The sequence below is a fragment of the Pseudorasbora parva genome, chromosome 20 (genome assembly GCF_024679245.1).
Source record: "Pseudorasbora parva isolate DD20220531a chromosome 20, ASM2467924v1, whole genome shotgun sequence".
Taxonomy (NCBI): domain Eukaryota; kingdom Metazoa; phylum Chordata; class Actinopteri; order Cypriniformes; family Gobionidae; genus Pseudorasbora; species Pseudorasbora parva.
The window spans coordinates 13,120,766-13,134,285 of record NC_090191.1 but is presented as its reverse complement, the minus strand read 5'-3'; the positions used below and the strand labels follow the sequence as shown (position 1 = coordinate 13,134,285).

Below are 13,520 nucleotides of genomic sequence, written 5' to 3'. Positions count from 1 at the left end.
ATTTTATTTATAATGCACTTTATATTAAACAAAATCTCAAAGTGCTACAGAATTTAAAAAAACAAAAACAAAAACAAAACAATCAACAACAATAAATAAATAAAACCGAAAAATAAAATAAAATAAATTAAACAAGTAGCAAGTCAATTAAAAGTCAATTAAAAGCTCTGCTAAAAAGGTGGGTTTTAAGACCACGCTTAAAAGTATCTATAGTCTGTGGAGTCCGCAGGTGGTCAGGGAGAGCATTCCACAGACTGGGGGCTGCAGAGCAGAATGTCCGATCCCCCATAGTACGGAGATTGGCTGTGGGAGTTTTGAGGCGATACAGCGAAACAGAGCGGAGGTTACGAGTGGCTGTTTGTGTGGTGAGGAGTTCCTTGAGATAGGAGGGAGCATCACCATGGATGCACTGGTGGGTAAGGAGAGAGATCTTGTACTCGATCCTGAACGACACAGGAAGCCAGTGGAGTGATTTTAGAATGGGGGTGATATGGTCGTATTTGCGCACCCTCATGAGGATCCTAGCAGCGCTGTTCTGAATACACTGCAGCCTCTGGAGATTTTTGCTAGGGATGCCAATAAGGAGCGCATTGCAGTAGTCCAGCCTGGAGGAGATAAAGGCATGGACAAGCTTCTCCGCATCAGCCAGTGATAGAATGGGACGAAGTTTGGCAATGTTTCTGAGGTGGAAGAAGGAGGTCTTACACAGGTGTTTGATGTGCGCTTCAAAAGTAAGCTGTGATTCCATTCTGACCCCCAGATTCGTGACTGAAGTGGAAAGAGGAATGACCTGATCAGAGAAAGCAATGCTGGTGATAACGGACTTCTGGACCTGAAGTGGAGTGCCGACTAGGATAGCTTCAGTTTTGGAGCTGTTTAGCTGCAGAAAGTTTTGCTTCATCCACACCTTTATCTCATCCAGGCAAGTGATCAAAGTGGATGGTGTGAGGTCAGCAGAGGGAGATGAACTTGTCCTAAAGTAAAGTTGAGTGTCATCAGCATAGCAATGAAAAGAAATCCCATGCCGGTTGATGAGACGGCCAAGGGGGAGCATGTAGAGTATGAACAGGGTGGGTCCGAGCACAGAGCCTTGAGGGACACAGCAGGTGACATTGTGTGACAGGGATGTAGCTTCTCCTAACGCAACATATTCAGTTCTCCCAGTGAGATAAGAAGAAAACCAGTTGTGGACCGAGTCAGAGAGACCAATGGTGGAATGTAAACGGTGAAGGAGGATGTTATGGTCAACTGTATCGAAAGCTGCAGTTAAGTCCAGGAGGATGAGAAGGGATGGGGAACCAGCATCTGCCGCCATCAAAAGATTGTTTGTGACCCTGACCAAAGCTGTTTCTGTGCTGTGTCCTGAGCGGAAACCAGACTGAAATTTCTCATAAAGATGGTTATGCTCCAAATGGACCTGAAGCTGTGCAGCAACAACTTTTTCCAGCACCTTTAGAGAGGTATGGGAGGTTGGAGATGGGCCTGTAGTTGTCATTAACATCTGGGTCTAAAGTAGGTTTTTTCAGAAGTGGTCTGATGATAGCAGTTTTAAGAGATGAAGGAACATGGCCAGCCTGGAGGGAATTATTAATAATCTTGGTAATGAATGGACTTAAGACACTGAGGTTAGATTTTACCAAGGCTGTAGGAAAAGGATCCAGTGCACAGGTGGATGGTTTCATTTTTCTGATGATGTCCTCAACCTCGAGCTGTGTGATGATGGAGAAGCAGCAGAGATGTTGGAAGGTCCCTGGCTGTGGATCAACAGACGGGACAGGCAGAGCGGAGGTGCTAGATAGGAGCAAGTGGATGTTGTCTACTTTGTTCCTAAAAAAGGTCATGAACTTATTGCACCTCTCTTCTGTGGCTTCTGAAAAAGAGTGAGTTTGCGGTTTGAGGATGTGATTTATAGTGGAGAAAAGCTTCTTGGAGTTTCCAGGGTTATTGTTGATGATGCTAGAGTAGAACTGTGACTGAGCATCTCTTAAAGACCTTGCGTAGGCCTTCTGATGAACTCTATAGGCTTGCCTATGAACAGTGAGTCCTGAGAGCTTGAGACGCCTCTCAAGTACGCGCCCAACCGTCTTCATCTTCCGCAGTTCGCTGGTGTACCAGGGTGCTGAGCGCGAGAAGGTGACCATTCTAGTTATGACAGGTGCGTGAAGATCTAGAAGGCTGCTCAGAGACTTGTTGTAGAAGTCAACCGACTCAGAGACTGAGGAGAGATCAACAGAGGAGAATTGCTGAAGGTCTGTAGTTAAAGAGTCTTGGTTAATCTTTTTCAGGTTCCTGAAGCAAATTTGACGGGAATCTTTGGTAAGGGAAGAGGGGCGTGGCAGCTCCAATGAGAAGGTAATGAAAACATCATAAAAATTGTCCATATAGGACATCAGTTGCTTAGTTAGACTCTTTTGAAGCGTCGACACTACATTTTGGTCCAAACAAAAGAAAAACTACGACTTTATTTAGCATTGTCTTCTCTTCCATGTTCCTCAAATAAAGATTCAAACGGTTGTGAATCAGCAGATTGATTCGTGATTCGTATTGCCAATGTCATGTGATTTCAGAAGTTTGCCAGTGTCACACGATCCGAATCATGATTCATGACCGTTTAAATCTTAATTTGAGGAACATGGAAGATAAGACAATGCTAAATAAAGTTGTAGTTTTTGTTATTTTTGGACCAAAACGTATTGTCGACGCTTCAAAAGAGTCTAACTAACCAACTGATGTCACATATGGACAACTTTGATGATGTTTTCATTACCTTCTGGACATGGGCCGCAAGTGTGCATACACTTACATTCAAAGGACAGAAAGCCCTCAGACTAAATCTAAAATATCTTAAACTGTGTTCAGAGGATGAACAGAGGTCTTAAGGGTGTGGAACGACATTGGGGTGAGTCATTAATGAAAGAAATTTCATTTTTGGGTGAACTAACCCTTTAACGTGTTAATTACCACAACAGGTCAAAGCCATGCAATTCAACTTCCAGTTGTCTGCTTTATTTAATAATTAGCTATTGATTTATAAAGGTGTCATTATGTTATGGCTTTACTTGTTACATGACTATTAACTAATTGATTAAGTAATATGTAATTGTGGTTATAGGTTTTGAATTAATTTTGAATTAGTTAAGTCATGTGCCCCAACAAGTAAAGTCATAACATAATGATACCTTTATAAATCATTAGCTAATGATTAATTAAAGCGGACAACTGGAAGTTGAAAGGCATGGCTTTGATCCATTGTGGTAATTTGCAGCATTATATAAACTTCCGCTCATTTCCACATTTTTTAAACTACATCTTCCTATTTTTAAATGGGAAATTTAAATAATTAATAATTTACTATTATTAAATTTAATATAACTTTATTCTTATTATTACAAGCATGACATTTTTACAGCAGACAATCATTCAACTAAAAACTTGGAACAGTGTTCCCTGGTGCGCAGGATCACAAAACTTGCTCCTCCACCACGTGAATATAACGTCATCCGAATGCACAAGTTTTATCACTGAGGTGGCATGCTAATTTGTTTTTATAGATGTCCACATGAGAAACAATTACCGCCCGAATAGGGCTTTAGACAGATTTGTGAAGAATATTTGAGAAATTGGCCTTTTGTGTACATAGAAAAAGTCTTAGATCTTTGAGTTCAGCTAATGAAAAATGGGGGCAAAAGCAAAAGTGTTGCGTTTATAGTTTTGTTCAGAGTAGATGATTTTAAAGTTGTTGTAGTATGATGACCTCTTATATGTCAAAAGATTAGATTTCTCTTTTCATGGCCCCTTTTAAAATAGAAATGTTGAATAACTAATATAGCCATAAGCAGTAATCATTGGGGTCGAAGCTCCAGTGTCCATGTGGAGGGTTATTGATCCAGTTAAAATGTTTCTTATGATGTGGTTTTTACATAAAAGTCCATCTTGAATCTTCATTGAAAGTTAAGCTTTGAAACAGGCTTTGAGCAACACACTGGTGTCAAAAATGGGCTACTGAAAAAAAGTGCTTCCATCTTTCATAAAAGTAATCCATAGGGGCCTTCTAAAGTGAAGTAAGGCATTTTTGTAAGAAAAAATATCCATATGTATAACTTCCTAAACTAGAATCAGGTAATAGCCATACATGAGTTTAGTTCCGTCCGAAGCATAAACTCCTGATGCATGATGTATTGATGAAAACTGAAGAGCAGAGGATAGAGCAAAACACAACACATTTTTAAAATGTCAGAGGATCTTGAGTTTGTTGCCCAGCCCTATTTGAACAACAAGGCAGGAGGCATCTACTCCTACATTCTATGCATCGGGTCACTCTTCCACCTGACTCAAGTACAGCCGTTACCAGAAACCAGTGATTATAGTGCTTTTCCACAAATGCAAACAGAAATTTCAAGTTGTCCAATAGAATTTTGTTGTCTAGGTTGGCAAGATCTAATAGCTACTAATAGTTCTAATAGTTACTTTGCAAACAACATAGTTGAGAGGGATACTATTTGTCTAATATTTTAGACATAAATGGCTGAATTGATATTAGTCTATATCTGACTATTTCTTTTGGGTAAAGGATTTATTAATATATTTTTTAACAACTAAAAAAGGAGTTTAACATCTACAAGCCTAAACATTTGTGGGATGTGTCCTAAAGAAAGCGAAAAGTTAACAATGCTTAGAGATTCTGGGATTACAGGAAACATCTCTTTTAGCCGTGTAGTAAGTGTAGGATCTAGCATAGGCCTACATGTTGTTGGTTTTGATGCTTTAAATGTCTAAATGTGTTAATGTCCGTTGCCTTCTGATATTAAACTGAGGTTAACTTGTATTTATCTCTGTTCACCTTAGACCTGATGGTGCTGAAAGAGGAGAGCCAAGAACTGAATAAGATAGAAGTGAAAGATCATTATGATAAGCATCAGGATTTTAAAACTGAAGAAAAAACTATTAATTGCTCACAGATAGAAGCACACACTAGAAGTAATTTCACCTGCTTTCAGTGCGGGAAGAGTTTTGATCAACAAGGAAATCTTGAAGTTCACATGAGAAGAACTCACACTGGAGAGAAGCCTAACACTTGCCAACAGTGTGGAATGAGTTTCACCGAAAAAGGAAGCCTTAAAGTCCACATGAGAATTCACACTGGAGAGAAGCCTTTTGCCTGCCAACAGTGTGGAAACAGTTTCATTCGAAAAGGAAGCCTTAAGAGCCACATGAGAATTCACACAGGAGAAAAACCTTACAGCTGCCATCAATGTGGAAAGAGTTTTTCACACAAGCCAACCCTTAATGCACACATGAGAACTCACACTGGAGAGAAGCCTTATACCTGCAAACTGTGTGGAATACACTTCAGCCGAAAAGGAAATCTTACAGTCCACATGAGAATTCACACTGGAGAAAGCCTCTACACGTGCCAACAGTGTGGAAAAAGTTTCTATCGAAAAGGAAGCCTTAAAAGCCACATGAGAATTCACACTGGAGAGAAGCCTTACACCTGCCCAAAGTGTGGAAAGAGTTTTACACACAGACCAACCCTTAATGTTCACATGAAAACTCACATTGGGGGGAAGCCTTTCACATGTCTTCAGTGTGAGAAGTTTTTCACACATCAAAGAGACCTAAAACGACATTTGCAAACTCATTCTGGAAAGAAATTGCAGTGTTCCTCAGTGTAGAAAGAGGGTTACAAAATAGAGCAGTTTCAAATTGTACATGCACTCTAGAGGGAGATCATTTAATTTTGATCGGTTATAACAAATATTTAGACCACACTTACAGACACACCTGAAAAGTCAAGCAGGTATGAAACCCTATGTTTGTTCTTTGTGTGGAAAGTGTTTTAACCCTTAGGTTAAACCCGTTAACCGATTAAACTTGGGTCAAGTGAAGGCGACGACATGATCACTTGCATTCGTTCCAGATAACGGTTAAAAAAATGTAATTCTTTCCCGGCCATTGATGAAAATTTCCAGCTTTCTGTGTTTTCACTGTTATGGTTTGGGGTGCTACAACACATCTTCTAAAAGAGTACTGAATCTCCTGATCAATGCGAAGATGCGGAAACAAGCAATATCGTATGTATTATATGCATATGTAAAGTAACACAATTATCAACATTAAACAGCATATAAATCAAAACTGCCTAATGCAATTGAATGAAATGTCGACCCATGACTAGGTAAATTTTTTTTGCAAGCATTAGGGTGATGGGCCTACCAGAAATTAAGACCGTAAGATGCAACTGTTAATGGTGTGTACACTTTTTAGAGAAATTTAGCTGCCTCAGCCTGTTCCTTGTACTGAAAACATGCAATGTGCAATATCCACATTTTCAACTCCCTGGTCACCACTTACTCTGGAAAAGAATTAGGCAATATACATGCATGGTGATATTGAGTTACAAACTATTTTACAAGTTTGTGAGCACACTATGGCAAGGTATCGATTCAGATGTTCCAATTCCATTCGATTTTGATTCTTGATTTCAATTTTGGATTTCGATTCGATTTTGGATTCTCGATTCAACTCAAATGAATATAGATTTAATAAAAATACTATAGGTATTTATGAAAAAGAACAGTGAACATAAGCGGGTAAATAAAAAGAAATGAAGAGCCACAAACCTGTATATTAAACTCTAATATACATTACATTAAACTGTATACATTAAAACAGAACACATCTCTATATTTCAAATCCATACAATTGTTAAATACAATTTTGATGCAACTTTATTCTAAAAAAAATTTTTATGGATGTTTTGATATATTTATTCTAAAACATAAAAAGGATATTGGATGACTTTCATTATTTTTTACAGTCTACGGACAAACTATTATTTGAAGAAATCTATTTATAATATAAGCTATTAGGGTTTGAATTATTGATCCTGCGCTGTATATGGACTATAATTTAAATATGTCTATAATGGCTAAAGCCGGGTGCACACTGTGCGATTTTGGTCACGATTTGGCCGTCTGAGACAAATTTAGCAAATCCTAAAAGATTCCTCTGATCCTAGGCTAAAATCTGACGTCTTTGGTCGTTAGTTTGACATGTTCACCTGCAGCCGATTAAGGAGCGCTGCAATCAAATTTTACCTCAGACAAAATTCTGGCAGTGTCAGAAGATTTGGCACACAATCCTGCAGTGTGACTTCTCCTATGACGACAGTCAAATATCTCAGTTTTTCAAGACAAACTATGACCAAAACGAGAGCTAGAGATTTCTTTATAGCCAGCATTTCAGTCCTGCGTGTAATGCAGCTCACTGTTACCGAATGCGTCATTCATTGATGATATAAAACTCTGGACAAGTTTTCTTGCGCACGTCCGTTTTTAGCGCGCCTTCACTATCCTGCAGTCTGACATTAATGGCAACTGAGGTCTTATGCCTGGTTCAGACTACACGATATTAGCCCGAATTTTTTTTAGCCCGTAAGGTGTCGTAGGGATTCGTAAACGATAATGGACGTCGGGACGCAAGAATCGATCGTTTCATCTCGTATAGTGTGTCATAGTATACGACAACCGAATCCGCGTCTGCGATAGTTCACGACGTCATGAAAGAAAGACTAGCATGTTAAAAAAAATTTGCGGTCCTTCACGAAGGGTTCTGTCACGTCAGTGTGATGCTGACCAACTGGAGCACAGACAGTTTTCATACACAGCTTTCAAACACGGCGAAACGCATGAGAGATGACGGAGCGGCTAACTTTAGGTGGAATTATAAAATGGAGGAAAGGTTCGTGGAGTTGTGGCAACAGTATTCCTGCCTGTACGGTGTCATCGACGGACTACCACAACCAAATAAGAAAAATGCTGGCGAACGATAGCGGAAGCCCTTCAGGAACCCGGTGAGTAACGTTACTGGAATGTAAGCTTAAAAGATGTTTTACAAATACGTTGTGGTGGCAAGCGTTTACTTCTGGCTAATAACTAAATATTTAATATAAAAAGAACAATATTTTACCTCAAGTTCTCTTTGGAGGATTGACAGCCCATAATGTCCTCTTCCAGCAAGCCAGGAACATGTTTTTTGTTCGGTTTTCTTTCTATTTTTGCGCTTTTCTAAACATAAAACAGCCGAAACACGCTGCTTCAGACATCATTTGTTTACGCTCTTGTTTCTTAAAGTCAATGACTTCACACACGTCATGACAACAAGCGATGATTGGTCGAGTAGCAACATGTAGTCTGACATGTTTCTAGTCCAGGACACGACAAGATTTTCAGAGTAAAAATCGCGTAATCTGACACAGTAACTATTGTAACAGACAAAAATATCTTGTAGTCTGAACCAGGCATTACAGTGTGACATGGCTTACATCGGGGATCATGTTCGTACAGTCTGACAAGGGACATTCGCAAAGGATTTTGAAAAATCGCACAGTGTGCAGGACCCATTACATAAAGGTGCTTAAGTGACTGTTCAAGTTTGATCCTACTGCAAGGCAAGCATTCGCTTGTATGTGATATATTTTTAGCGGTTGTATGTTCGGCTGTGTGTGTGTTGTGACATCAAATGGTTCCGCAGATTTTTAGTATCACTACAGCATTTCACCTCAGCATTATAAAAGGCGACAATGCACAGGAAGCTGCCATTTAAACACCGAATGGATAAATTATGTGCGCCTCTTGCTCCTTTGTAAGATCACCCAAGGCAAATGGGTGACATCTAGTGGAGAAGACTGTGTGAAAGCATTTTCTGTATAGTTCGGACTTTCAGACCATTTACAGGAAGTTCGGTGGTAGGATTAGTGAAAAAACAGATTAAACTCACAGCACATGCAGTGATGGAGCCGCAGCATATGTATAAACTCAAAAATAAATAGTCAAGCAAAGCACGCTGTTCACGCGAGCGGGGATATATATATATATATATATATAATGTCTGTGAGAAGTAGCCTATGCTGAGTTTCGGTTTATTTATTAGACCGCTCCAGTTCATCTGCAACTCAAATGATCGCTCCGTCACAGTTTGTCTGCTATATTATTTATTTAAGCTTATTTATTAAATTCAGGCAAATTATGAAACATTTATTAAAATTAAGAATTTATACAAAGTTTTCTACAAAACAAAACTTAATGAAGTGGTCAAAATAATTTCTGACTGACCCAATGTCTTTGACATATATTGCACATCTGTGCACGTTTCATAATCAATATAGCCTAGATGAAATTTAAAAATAACATTATAATATTTAAACATCACTAGAAACAGCTGTCTATTGTTCATTTTCGTTAACTTCAAACGTAGGCTAAATTAAAGAGAAGTGGTTGTTCTATAGCCTACATTGTTTATTTTTGTAATGCATGTTATCATTTGTAGCTACATTAAACACATTTATATATGTTTATACATATATTTTCTTGTCATGTAATTTAAAATGTGTAAATTAAAATATATTGGTCTATACATTAGCCTACCTAAAGTAGGCTTTTTACAACTAGCCTATTTATAGACCAATAATATAACTTAAGGGTGCTTTCACACCTGCCTCATTTAGTTCGGTTGAATCGTACTAGAGTTCGTTTCCCTCTTTGGTGCAGTTCGTTTGGTCAGGTCTGAAAGCAGCAATCGCACTCGGGTGTGCACCAAAAGCGGACCAAACAAGCGTACCGAGACCTCCTTGAAGAAGTGGTCTCGGTACGCTTTCAAACGAACTCTGGAGCGGTTTGTTTGTGGTGAGAACGTGATCCGACCTCGAACAGAACCAACTGCAAAAGTACTGATCATTTTTGGACTGAACCAGCTGCCGTAGTTAGCTGCTGACATTGTGTGCATGACATTATTACCTGATAGATTGTTGGAAATATTTTCGGGAAGATGAGCATGTCAGTTAAGAATAATTAATGCACGCCTCCGCTTGAAGTGACGAGTGATGCACGCTCGCCGTCTGCAGTGCGTTAGAATGTTGTTTTCACGTCGCATCCGCGCTTCATTATAGAAAGGTATTGTTTGCATACTGTGGTAAATACACACAGTGTAGTAGATTATGGCCAGGGACAAAACTGGCCAGCGCAGTCGTCTTGGCCCTTGGTTTGGACCAAATGAACCAAACTAGAGATGTGAAAGCACCATTAGTTTAACATCAGAAACAACAGAAATTTAAATTATCAGCTAAACCAGAAGAAAACACTTTTCTACACTTTCATTGCGCTGAGCGGGAGACGCTGGAGCTGGACCGGGATGGGGAATAATGCACAATAGAGACTCTGGTAAAGCCTGAGCGGGACATCATCTTCCGGGATGATCAGGGCATATTTCAACTGTCCTGTGCTGAACCGGTCGACGGCTGGCATCATGTCATAAAAAGATGCATCTGAGATGATGCGTTGAATAAAAAAAAGTATGCCTACTTAAAAAAAGACTTGGACGTATATATAAATGTTTAAAATATATTGTAACAGTTACATTTAACATAAGAAATAAACTGTTGACTAATATTTGTGATTTGACAATATTTAACCGATTTAAATGCTTATGGTCCTGTCTCCCATCGTCGCAGGCTTTGAAGCAAGTCAAAATCCAATAAAAAGCTAAATAATAATAATAATATTAATAATAAAAAAAATATATATATATAATATGTATGTGCTCCATTTCTCTTTCTAAAATCTCCTCATGAACGTCCGCTGTCAGTTGTCACAACCTGCTAGTCCATTAATGACGCTTGGTTCATTGTTGCCAAGTCAGGAATGGATTTGCATTTAGGCTACTGTTGATTTGGGGTGTTTGTAGCCTATAGTCCACAGGTTAAGTTGTCTTCAGCAAAATTTCTACTGCCCGCGCCCGCATTTTGGGATATTTTGGCCCATTCTGGCCGTGATTCCGATACTTTTGAATAACAATTGCAGGGGGTTTTGTTATTCAGACCTGGCAACCCTGTCCCTCGGTTCACCCTTCGTGGCCTGGCCTGGCCTTCGAAGTGTGCACCCTTCACTTTGGGACACAGCTCATGTAAAGTTCTTCAGTGCATTGCATAACTGCAATGTGAAAGCTAACCAAATGGTTACAATGTATCAAACTTTGGTTCGGACCTTGGTGCGGACTTTCAGGTGTGAAAACGCCCTTAGTGTAAATTATCAAAGAGGTCGAGATAAAGGATATATCAAAAAGGGGGTTCATGAGAAAAACTTTATTATTTTTTAGCCACTATAAAGCCAAGCTGGACAATTCTAGCCAAAATTTCAGCTCCATCTACCAGTTGCATACTAGCCCACACCCTATGCCATTGTATGGGCTACCCTCTAGCGAAAAGTTAACCTTTTACTAGTCTTGTAGCGACTGGGCTACATATAATAATAAATTAAATTAGCTCAATAGGGAATTATGGGTATTCATATTTAATTATTTATTATTAATCATAACTGGTTATGATCAAACTATAAATAGGCCAAATGGACAATTTTCTTCTCAAAAACACATTTCGTAAAATATATACTAACTCTTCATTTCAAAATAGAACATATTTCTCTGCACACACTAATTTGACCAAAACACAGGAAATCTGACACAAAATGAAATTATTCTGTCAAACACTTGTTTTCACTTCACAAGGTACATGCAGTCAATCAAAGTACACCAGGTTTGAAAAAATTCTGGCTAGAGTTAACATTACAAAAACTGCATAGACTTTTATGTTTCAATTGTACAGGTATTTGCATGCAAAACATGCAATCCATCGTTTTTGCAATACATTTCTTGGTTGGGAACTGTATATCCACGTGTCCAGTACTGTTCAAATTCAAAACCATTACAGTAAAAGAGCAAATCAGTTTTTTTTCCTTTACTGTTTACTACAGGAGGTACAGTAGAAACACGGTATGATAGAACAGAAAAAGTTTTACAGTATTACTTACAGTGAACAAAATATGCATGAAACATATGAGCATTCTGAACTAAAATAAAAAACAGCAAAATGCCCAGATAAGGGGGGCTAAAAAAGCACAAAATTACTGTATCTAATCTCTGCGATCTTCAGGATTTTATCCAAGGCGATGCACCTGGGATAAAACTGCTTTGTATGTCCACCCTTGGATCCTGCGCCTCTCACTGTACCTGCTCTTCTCCCTGGGCCCTTTGCTCTTACTCTTTCTCATACAGATATTACAGTGTTTGTCTTTTTCTGTTTCCAAAAACATTGCTCTTCGAAGTCCTCCTTTTACTGTATTAGTGTCAATGTAATAGAAAAAAGAACCCCTGCCAATGAGTCTAAGCCAGACTGGAATCAGCTGTGTGTCAATTATTTAATTGTTTGTTTATTTTTAACTGATATCATTGCAGAAGCAGAGGTTTTTATACAGTATCTAAGGTTTGGAATATTGTTTTTGCTATTGTGGGATGTGTGTTAACATTCGTAAATTCTACAAAAATAATCTATAATTTTGTTGGGAGGTATAGCTTGTCTGTTAAAATGTTAGCATTGTGGAAATGTGTTTACTTACTGCATATTGTGTGAAAACAACATGGAATGTGTGAAAGGTATGGCTAAAAAAGACCAATGCTATGCTGATTGTGTTTAGAGTTTTGAAAATGTGACAAATGTTTGGACAAATGCTTGTTAGCGACTGAAAAAAACTGTAATACATGCCAATATTACATTCACTGTATTTGTTTATAGCCTTCAAAATCTACATTGTTTTTAAGGACATGGCAGGATGTAAAATTATTATTAAAATAAAACAATTTTTTAAAATTCAAGTAGAAAAAAAAGTAGAAATGTCATTCGTCATGAGAGAACTGGTCTGGAGAACACATGCTTAAAGCTCTCGAGGACGCCGGCATCCCTTTTATCAAAGGCATCACAAGAGAAGATCTTCTCCTCTTGGCCCAGAATACACTGGGCAATCCACCAGCGTCTACTTCTCCTCATTCAAATGCCACCACAGCCTCTGATCAACCAAGAAAAGCCAGCAAGAAAAGATCTGGAAAATCCTCACCTCATCTAGCCAAAAGAACATTGTTACTGTCTCAGGCAACACCCCCTTTGCATACAAACCAGCTGCTCCTTTCTGCAGTCCAAAGCTAATCTCTAACGGTTAAAGGGATTACAGTCTAAGATGACAAAATTCGAAAACTTCTTTGTCAACCCTGAACCCAACGCAGATCCTGCTAAAGCCTTCCATCTCTGGTAATATTTCACCAAGCATGCCTTCTACATCTGCTTCTCTGCCGGTTCCTCCATTCCAACCCAGTCTCACGGCAGTTCGTGACATAATCACAAAATTTAAGCTATTGATTCGTGTTCACAGACTCAAATTTCCTCTTTTTTCGTGTCACTATGCACAATTTTTAATCTAATGTATTTCAATGGGAAGAACATTTCGTGTCACTACACACAATTTTTAATCTAATGTATTTCAATGTGAAGTACAATTCGTGCATACTCCACGTTTTTCGTTCTGCATAGCACAGACGCTGTTTTTTTTTCCAGGTTTTTTTTCTCATTTCTTATTCATTTTTAAACTTTAAGCACTACATTACTCAACATTTATTCAGGAGATTTTACAGTACTC

The 13,520-nt window shown here is 38.6% G+C and overlaps 1 protein-coding gene across 1 annotated transcript in view; it reads left to right on the top strand.

The window, feature by feature from the left end:
- The window catches only part of LOC137049075 (zinc finger protein 721-like), a 66,785-nt gene extending 60,669 nt beyond the window's left edge, over nt 1-6,116 (top strand). Inside the window, exon 9 of the mRNA XM_067427463.1 lies at nt 4,846-6,116. Coding sequence (XP_067283564.1) covers nt 4,846-5,675 — 830 coding nt within the window. The 3' untranslated portion in view covers nt 5,676-6,116. The remainder of the gene's footprint in view (nt 1-4,845) is intronic.
- Nucleotides 6,117-13,520: the final 7,404 nt, after the last annotated feature.